Source organism: Artemia franciscana, chromosome 13 (genome assembly GCF_032884065.1).
Source record: "Artemia franciscana chromosome 13, ASM3288406v1, whole genome shotgun sequence".
Taxonomy (NCBI): Eukaryota; Metazoa; Arthropoda; class Branchiopoda; order Anostraca; family Artemiidae; genus Artemia; species Artemia franciscana.
In genome coordinates, this window is record NC_088875.1 from 8887238 (window position 1) to 8897845 (window position 10608).

Consider the following 10608-nt stretch of genomic DNA (forward strand, 5'->3'; position numbering starts at 1 on the left):
GATTTTATTGACAAGCATGAATATAGTCTAGCTCGGACTGTAAAATACTAAAATAACTCGAACTAAAATAACAGTTACAAGCAATAAAAAATGTATTAGGCAGTAGTGTAAGCAAGAAGAGTAAAAAAAGGAAGTAAAGATAAAGTAAAAGAATGCAAAGAAGTAATGAAAAAACTTAGTTATCGCATAAATTTACTAATCCTTGTTGTCTTTTCTTTCTTTAATAATAATTAGAAAAATCGGTCATTTCATGCTTCTGTTGAAGCTTAGAACACAGGAATCCAGAGACCAACTATAAAATAAGAAAATTGAAAATGAACATTGAACATTAGAAATAATAAGAGTAACAGAATTAATAAAATAATTTAAAAAGTAATTATTTTTTAATAAATGAAATTGCTTCAATATGGAAATAAATGCTGACACTCATAACTACTGTTGCTTGAGTATACTTGCATGTAGTTGTGCAATAGACTCAAACTAAAGGAATCACAAAATCAGACTACAGTAATAAAAGAATTGGATGCCTTAATTTTACAGTACATGAGATGGTCTGATTAAAAATTGAAAACTGGAAACCCATACTGAAAATCAAGAATATTGTTGTTCTATTTTATATTTATAGTTTTGTTTTCAGGTGAGGGCTCTGTCTTCAAGTTTCATAGCATATTTATTCGGCTTCTGGTTAACAAAAAAAAAATTAAGGTTCATAAGCAGCACCGAAGCCACTATCACAAAAGGTTTGGGATTATGAGCCCAATCAAACAGTGGTTGAGCATTCATGACACATTATTAATAAAAGTGACAAGTGAAGAGACGGCATGTTTTGCCAATGATAATTTCAGTGCATCTTTTTCATTGTATGTTCAGTTCTTTTTTCTTTTTTTTTTGTATTTCTTCGATATAATCTTCGGTTAACAGTAGTTCTTAAAATATTAGATCATCATTATAAGCATTCTTGTAATCGATCATTCCTTTTCTATTGATCAAAAGAAATCTGTTGTCAACAATTGTGAGCAACAACCAGAACAGCAGAAACACCCTTCTAAAGCCTTCCAAACAGAAAATCCTATGTCAAAAGAAATCATATAATCCAATAGTTCAATGGAAATACAAAAACCCATAATCATATATAAAGAAAAGAATACAGTATTGTTAACAAACCTTCCAAACTTCCCAGTTATCAACAGACTTCTGTTGCCAAAGACTTCAACATATTCATACTCGCATCTGTTAATTTTTGCCAAAGAAAATCTCTGGAATGTCAATCTAATACCACTTCCAGGCTCCCCTTTAATGATCCAGCGACAAGAAGTAGGAAGAGATGGAAAATCGTAAGGGTATGGTGGTGATTCTATTGTTCCTGAACTGTTGGTCAAAATTCCACAAAATCCTAAAACAGTAATGTTGGTCAATTTTAAAAGATAGCACACTTCCACTTTTACACACAAAATTTAGAACATGGGCCAAAACACATTTACAAAATGTTACGATATTACTTATTATTTAGTAACGGTATTACTAAATTTCAATGATTACAGAAGTTGTGCAATCTGATGCTTGAATTTTTTATGCAATCACATTTTTGAGTTTATGGCGTTTTAAATTGTGGAAATTGGATACAATAGCCAAGTGTGGTGTGAGGAAGAAATTGGACATTACTTGTGGATGGTGCTCTAAATGTCAGAGTAGAATAGTTAACAATCAGCAGGTTTCCAAAGTCCATCGGGCTACTGACCAATAAGGTGATTGCCACTGCCATACGTAGGCCAGCCCACATTAAGATAAGTACTTTTTTTTCTCTATCTGATGCTAATCAAGTTCTAATTTGACGGAAATTTTTATTTATCGTTGCCTTCATGGATCCGGCTAATGCTAAAATCGGGGCTTTGTTCCTCGCAAAAATATACGGGTTATCCCCTTTGGCCGGTTTGGATCCTAGAAGGAATTAAATAAAAAAAAACAAGTTTTTTTTTAACTGAAAGTAAGGAGCAAAATTAAAACTTGAAACGAACAGAAATTACTTCGTATATGAAAGGGGCTGCTTCCTCACCAACATCCCGCTCTTGACGCTAAAGTTTGACTCTTTCTTTCAACTCTTCTTTTTAAAACAATAAAAAACTTTAGCGTAAAGAGCGGGATGTTGGTGAGGAAGCAGCCCCTTTCATATACGAAGTAATTTCTGTTCGTTTCAAGTTTTAATTTTGCTCCTTACTTTCAGTTAAAAAAACTTGTTTTTTTTTTATTTAATTTCTGAACGTTTTTCAATCAATGCATGTTTTGATTTTGGCTCTCCGCAGAGGAATAATTAAAACGAAATTTGGATATTTATTATTTTTTTTGCTGAATGACTTTCTCATAATTTTGAGAAAAAAGAGCGGGGGAGGAAGCCTAGTTGCCCTCCGATTTTTTGGTTAATTAAGATAAAGGCAACTAGAACTTTTAATTTTTTATGAATCTTTTTTTTAGTAAAAGATATACGTAACTTATAAATTAGCTTACGTAAAGAAGTTTTGTATTCTCATGTTTTTATTACATATATGAGGGGGTTCGCCCCCTCGTCAGTACCTCGCTCTTTACACTAAAGCTTAGATTTTGTCCCAATTCATTAAGAATGAGCCCTGAATCACCAAAGCCGTAAAATAAATAGTTGAAATTACTAAAAATACTTTAGCATAAAGAGCGGAGTATTAGGAGGAGGTGAGCTCCTCATATGGGCAATAATTTCTGTTCGTTTTAAGTTTTAATGCTGCTCTTTACTTCCAGCTGAAAAAAACTTTTTCATATTTCTTTTTTCATTGTTTTTTTTTTAATAATGCTAGTAAATCCTGCACTCCCTTCATGGAAATTTTCTTCTACCATGACAAATTCCTCAATGGAAAGCTCCCCCAGCCTATCCCCCTATTCTCAACCCCTCCTCCCAACAAAAAAATCCTACTGAAAACGCCTACACACTTCCCAATAACCATTACTGTATGTAAGCACTGGTCAAATTTTGTAACTTGTAGCCCCTCCCCCAGGGTCTGTGGGGGAGTAAGTCATCCCAAAGACATAGTTTTTATGGTTTTCGACTATGTTGAACAAAATGGCTATCTCAACATTTTGATCCGTTGACTTTAGGAAAAAAAATGAGCGTTGGAGGGGGCCTAGATGCCCTCCAATTTTTTTGGTCACTTAAAAAGGGCACTAGAACTTTTCATTTCCGTTAGAATGAGCCCTCTTGCGACATTCTAGGACCACTTGGTCGATACGATGACCCCTGGGAAAAAAAAAAAAACCAAACAAACAAATAAACACGCACCCGTGATTTGTCTTCTGGCAAAAAATACAAAATTCCACATTTTTGTAGATAGGAGCTTGAAACTTCTACAGTAGGGTTCTCTGAGACGCCGAATCTGATGGTGTCATTTTCGTTAAGATCCTACGACTTTTAGGGGGTGTTTCCTCCTATTTTCCTAAATAAGGCAAATTTTCTCAGGCTCGTAACTTTTGATGGGTTAGACTAAACTTGATGAAACATATATATTTAAAATCAGCATTAAAATTTGATTCTTTTGATGTAGCTATTGATATCAAAATTCAATTTTTTAGAGTTTTGGTTACTATTGAGCCGGATCGCTCCTTACTACAGTTCGTTACCACGAACTGTTTGATAAAGACAAATAATGGAGACAGTAAACTTTCAAGTTCTATCAGTCGCGAGTTTAGCCTACTTAGTTTGATAGCAATGAGAAGGATGCATCAAAATTAAGGGTTTTAATGATGCGTTTGCAGAGCTAAAAAATCATCCTGATGTTTACCAACAGTTTCTAAAAAAAGGCAGATTCGGTAACAGATAGCCCACTCTCAGATCCCACTGCTTATCTCCATAAGCTAGTAGTGGCTACATAGAATGAACGTGCAGCTACAAGACAAAACCAAGCTAAAGAAATCGAGATAAAAATTAACGAAAAGCTAAAAAAAAATTGACTTTGCAGACTGCAGCTAATTTTCATGCCAAGTTTCCAGTTGAAACAATGGTTTCTGAAATCTATCATGCAGTATGTTGAGTTTTATCCTAAATTTGGACTGATTGGAAAACATCTAAAAACATGCATGCATATGATTGATTTGTTGCAAAACACATGAATCAGCTTGAGCTCAAGCTAGGCAACATAGAGCAGCAAGGGAAAGGTGATCCCCACCCCTCTAAACACCGGTTAATAACGGAGAGGTTATTTTATTTTATTTTTCAAGTGCTATTTCTTGTTCTTTTATTTTATTAAATAAAAAACAAGCTATTTTAACTGAAATAAGGAACGACATAAAAACTTAAAATGAACAGAAATCATTCCGTATATGAAAGGGGCTGTACCTTCTTCAACGCCTGATCTCTACGCTGAAGTTTTTTATTGCCTTAAAAAGTGTAGTTTCGAAAAAAATTTAACTTTACCGTAAAAGCAGGGCGTTAAGCCACTTTCATATACAGAACAATTTCCGTTTGTTTTAATCTTTAATATTTTTCCTTACTTTCAGTTTAAATAAACCTTGTTTTTTTTATTTCATGGCATAAAGCAGAACTTTAATCAAACAGTTTGTGGTAACGAACTGTAGTAAGGAGCGACCCGGCTCAATAGTAACCAAAACTTTAAAAAATGGAATTTTGATATTAATAGTTACTTCAAAAGATCCGCATTTTAACGCTGATTTTAAATATATAAGTTTCATCAAGTTTAATGGTACACATCAAAAGTTACGAGCCTGAGGAAATTTGCCTTATTTTATAAAATAGTGGAAAATACCCCTCAGAAGTGATAGAATATCATAACGAAAATCACAACATCACATTCAGGGTATCAAAGAACCTAACATTAGAAGTTTCAAGCTCCTATCTACGAAAATGTGGAATTTTGTATTTTTTGCCACAAGTCAGGTCACGGATGCGTGTTTATTTGTTGTTTTTTTGTTTGTTTTTTCCAGGGTCATCGTATCGAACCAGTGGTCCTAGAATGTCGTGAGGGGGCTCGTTCTACCGGAAATTAAAAGTTCTAGTGCCCTTTTTAAGTGACAAAAAATCAGAGGGCACCTAGGCCCCCTCCTACGCTCATTTTTTTCCAAAGTCACCGGATCAAAATTCTGAGATAGCCATTTTAATCACCATAATCGAAAAACCTAATTACTATTTCTTTGGGGATAAATTACTCCCCCACAGTCCCCGTGGGAGGGGCTGATAGTTAGAAACTTTGACCAGTGTTTACATATAGTAATGGTCATTTGGAAGTGTACAGACGTTTCCAGGGGGATTTTCTTGCTTGGGGAGGGGTTGAAGGGGTAGGGTTATGTGGGGGAACTTTCCATGGAGGAATTTATCATGGGGGAAGAGAATTTCCATTAAGGGGGTGCAGGATTTTTTAGCATTTAAAAAAATTGAAAAAATAATTATGAAAAAGTTTTTTCAACTGGAAGTAAGGAGCAGCATTAAAACTTAAAACGAATAGTAATTATTACACACATGAGGGGTCATCTCCCAATAATACCTCGCTCTTTACTCTAAAGCATTTTTAGTAATTTCAACTATTTATTCTACGACCTTTGTGATTCAGGGGTCATTCTTCAGGAATTGGGACAAAATTTAAGCTTTACTGTAAAGAATGAGGTATTGACCAGGGGGCGAACCCCTTCATACACGTAGTAAAAACATACGAATATAAAAGTTCGTTATGTAAGTTAATTCGTAAGTTATGTATTTTTTTTTACAAATAAAAACGTTTGTAAATTTTAAAAGTTATATTTGCCTTTTCAAGCAACCGAAAAATTGGAGGGTAACTAGACCTCCTCCCTCACTCCTTTTTTCTCAAAATCATCCAATCAAAACTATGAGAAAGCCTTAAAAAAAATATATCAATATGCACATTTTGTTTCAATTATTCATGTGCGGAGAGCCAAATTCAAAACATGCATTAATTCAAACACTTTCAGAAATTAAATAAAAAAATAGTTTTTTTTAACTGAAAGTAAAAAACAACATTAAAACTTAAAACCAACAGAAATTATTCCGTATATGAAATTGGCTGTTCCCTCCTCAACGCCCCACTCTTTAAACTAATGTTTTTTACTGTTTTAAAAAGTTGATTTGAGAGTAAGAGTCAAACTTTAGCGTTGAGGAGGGAGCAGCCCCTTTCGTATACATTTCATCAGTATCCAAGCTGAGACATACTTAAAATGATGACTAATTGTTGATAAATCGACAACTACAGCGTATAACTAATGGTAACAAAACGGTAGATGTTAGCGCTTAAGTTTGACTCAGTCACAACTCTAATTTTAAAAAAAGATAAAAAAAACTTTAGCGTAAAGAGGGAGGAGATAAGGAGGAGACAACCTATTTCATATATGGAGTAACTTTTGTTCGTTTTAGGTTTTAATGTCGCTCCTTACTTGCAGTTAAAAAAACTTTTTTTTATATTTAATTTCTGAACGTTTTTGAATTAATACATGTTTTGATTTTGGCTCACTGCACATGAATAATTAAAACGAAATTTGCATATTATTTATTTTTCTTTTTGCTAAATGGCTTTCTTATAGTTATGATCGGATGATTTTGATAAGAAAAGGGTTACGTAAAATGTTTTGGCTACGTAAAAATGCGACTAGATTTTTTTATTTTTGTACGAACGTTGTTTGTTAGTAATAAACATAAGTACCTTACGAATTAACTTTCGTAACGAACTTCTATATTTGTGTATTTTTATTACATATATGAGGGGGTTTGCCCCCTCGTCCATACCTCGCCCTTTAGGCTAAATCTTGAATTTTCTCCCAATTCTTTAAGAATGACCCTTGAATCACAAAGGCCGAGAATAAATAGTTGAAATTACTAAAAACACTTTAGCTCAAAGAGCAAGGTATTTTGGAGGAGACGAACCCCCTTATATACATAATATTTTATGTTCGTTTTTTTATGTTTGAATTTGTAAAGAATGTGATACATAAATAAATAGTTGAAATTACTAAAAACACTTTAGCTTAAAGAGCAAGGTATTTTGGAGGAGACGAACCCCCTTATACACATAATATTTTATGTTTGTTTTTTTATGTTTGAATTTGTAAAAAGCTTGTTATTTTGATTAAAAGGTCCTTGTGTACCAGGAGTAATTCTTAAATAATTGGAACAAAAGTCAACCATTAGCTTAAAGAATGTGATACCGAGAAGTGTATGACACATACATTATTTCAGATTCATTATTTCTGATCATTATTACGTATATGAAAGGAACTGTCCCCTTCTCAACGTCCCGCTCTTTACGCTAAAGTTCAACTCTTTGTCACAACTCTACTTTTTAAAACAATAAAAAGCTCTAACGTAAAGAGTGAGGCGTTGAGAAGGAGACAACCCCATTCATATACGGAATAGTTTCTGTTCGTTTGAAGTTTTAATGTCTCTTCTTACTTCCAGTAAAAAAAAAATATGTTTTTCTATATTTAATTTCTGAACGTTTTTGAATTAACGCTTGTTTTTATTTTGTCTCAGCGCAAATGAATAATTAACACGAAATTTGCATATTAATTTTTTTTCCTGTTAAAAAGCTTTCTCATAGTTTTGATCAGACGATTTTGATTAAAAAAAGGGTGGGGGAGGAGGCCTAGTTGCCCTCCAATTTTTGGCTACTTAAAAATTCAACTGGAACTTTTTTTTATGAACGTTTTATTTGTAATAAATATACGTAACTTATGAATTAACTTATGTAACGAACTTCTATATTTGCATGTTTTTATTACGTATATTAGGGAGGTTCACCCCCTCGTCGAAATTACTAAAAATACTTTAGCGTAAAGAGCGATGTATTTTGGAGGAGACAAACCCCCTTATTTACGTAATAATTTCTGTTCGTTTTGTTTCAATGCTGCTCCCTACTTCCAGTTGAAAAAACTTTTATTTATTTATTTTCTCATTGTTTTTTTTAAATAATGCTAGAAAATCCTGCAGCCTCTTCATGGAAATTCTCATCCCTCATGATAAATTCCTCCATAGAAAGATTCTCCCACGTAACCCCTGACTCTGTCTCCCTCCCATGCGACATTCCTCCGAAAACGTCTGTACACTACCCAATAACCATTACTATGTGTAAACAATTGTCAGTTTGTAACTTGCAGCCCCTCCCTCGGGTACTGTTGGAGATTATGTCGTCCAAAAAGACATAGTTATTAAGTTTTTCGACTATGCTGAACAAAATGGATATATCGAAATTTTGATCCGATGAATTTGGAAAAAAATTAGCGTGGGAGGGGGCCTAGGTGCCCTCCAATGTTTTTGGTCACTTAAAATGGGCGCTAAAAATTTTAATTTTCGTTCGAATGAGCCCTCTTGCGACATTCTAGGACCACTGGGTCGATAAGATCACCCCTGAGGAAAAGAAAAAATAAAAAACAAATAAACACGCATCCGTGATCTGCCTTCTGGTAAAAAATACAAAATTCCACATTTTTGTAGATAGGAGCTTGAAGCTTCTACAGTAGGGTTCTACTGTAGAATAGGGTTCTCTGATACGCTGAGTCTGATGATGAGATTTTCGTTAACACTATATGACCTGTAGTGGGTGTTTCCCCTATTTTCTAAAATAAGGTAAATATTCTCAGGCTCTTAACTTTTGATGGGCTTGACTAAACTTAATGAAACTTATGTATTTGAAATCAGCATTAAAATACAATTCTTTTTATGTATCCATTGCTATCAAAATTCCATTTTTTAGAGTTTCGGTTACAATCGAGCCGGGTCGCTCCTTACTACTGTTCGTTACCAAGAACTGCTTGATAAGTCAATCGTAGATAAATAACTCTATCAAAAACCAAAAGTGAATTCCGCTCCTGTGGCAAATTAGTTTACCTGGGTTATTGCCACTGAATGGAAATTAAATATCAGCAAAATAAAAGAGGAACATATTTGCCAGTGAAACTAAATATTAAAGAAAACAGCCATTTTGGTAAATATCTTCACTATGCGATATAGATGTATGAGCTGTCCATCACATAAGGAGACATGTTAAGAAAACAATAGAATATATTCCCCACCCCTCAACTATATGCCCAGAACTGCACTATGATTCTAAATATAGCCTTTATTTGCATCGCAAATGAGCTTTACCCCCAACCCTAAACATTTCTGAATCAGGCTGTATATTTGCGCATTCTGGGGCGAGGGTAAAGCTCATCTGTGATTACCAATGAAGGGTATATTTAGATTCAGAATGCACTTCTGGGTATATATTTGTACATTAGGGTGTTGGGGTACATACTCTATTAATATTTGTATAAATACATATATAAAAAAAAATTCCTATTATATATACCCAACTTACGAGCTGAGCTCGGCTAAAATATATTTATGTTACATATTTGTATCTCCGTAATGTAACACTGACAAATTTTCTTAACTTTTTAGAAGAGTCATAAGCACCAGAAACTACAAGACCCTTTCGGTTACGTCTACTTTTATACGGTGAAATTTTCCTATACGCTAGCCTTGGGTCCTTAACTGCTCCATTTATCAAAATTGGATTTGTCAAACAGTTCGTGGTAACTAACAGTAGTAAGGAGCGACCCGGCTCAATAGCAAACGAAACTCTAAAAAGCGGAATTTTTATGCTAAAATATACATCAAAAGTATCGGATTTACATGCTGATTTTAAATATATAAGTTTCATCAAATTTAGTCTTTGTCATCAAAAGTTACGAGCCTGAGAAAATTTGTCTTATTTTAGAAAATAGGGGAAAACGCCACCTAAAAGTCACAGAATCTTAACGAAAATCTCATCATCGCATTCGGCGTATCAGAGAACCCTATAGCAAAATTTTCAAACTCCTATCTACAAAAATGTGGAATTTCGTATTTTTTGTCAGAAGACAAATCACGGGTGCGTGTTTATTTGACTCTTTACCACAATTCTGCTTTTTAAAACAATTAAAAGCTTTAGCATAAAGAGCGAGGGATTGCGGAGGGGACAACCCATTTCATATACGGAGTAATTTCTGTTCGTTTTGAGTTTTAATGTCGCTCCTTACTTTCAGTTTAAAAAACTAGTTTTTATATGTAATCAAAGAAAGAGACGTACCAAACGAGGATCCCAGCCAATTTACTGAAATGGAGCAAGGAATTAAGACTTTATTGACAAACAGACAAAAAATTCTCAGATTAGGCTCCTACAGCTATACATTATTGCTGCTGATACTAACTCAATGCAGTTCTATATGACCAGTGGTCCGCTTTTACTGTTGTTAGAAGAAGAATATTCCATACGATCAACAGAAACTTAAAGCACATATTTGTTTTTCTTTTAGCCAATGGATTATCACGCCACTTTTGAAACTGTAGAGATTTATAAGTGAAGTCGAATGTGACACCTCTCTTGTGTCAAAACGACACGATTCACTCTTCAACGCATGTCTAAGGCGTGTTACATGGAACAAATACAGAAAAGAGAATAATGAGGACTAATGGCCTTCGTCATTATTTAAGTTAGTTGGAAGATAATTTTCAAGAATAAAGTAAAATAAAATTTAGAAGAAAGATCCCGAAAATGCAGCAGTTTTCTTTCCGGTGGTTAATTGCTGACTTTGAGGAAAAACGGGGGT

At 34.0% G+C, this 10608-nt stretch overlaps 1 protein-coding gene across 1 annotated transcript in view; it reads right to left on the reverse strand.

The window, feature by feature from the left end:
- Positions 1–10328, reverse strand: part of LOC136034481 (tolloid-like protein 1) — a gene marked incomplete in the record, with an annotated part of 141238 nt that extends 130910 nt beyond the window's left edge. Inside the window, 2 exon segments of the mRNA XM_065715696.1 lie at positions 1165–1393; positions 10210–10328. Of these exon segments, the coding sequence (XP_065571768.1) occupies positions 1165–1393; positions 10210–10297 (317 nt within the window).
- Between the last annotated feature and the right edge of the window lie 280 nt (positions 10329–10608).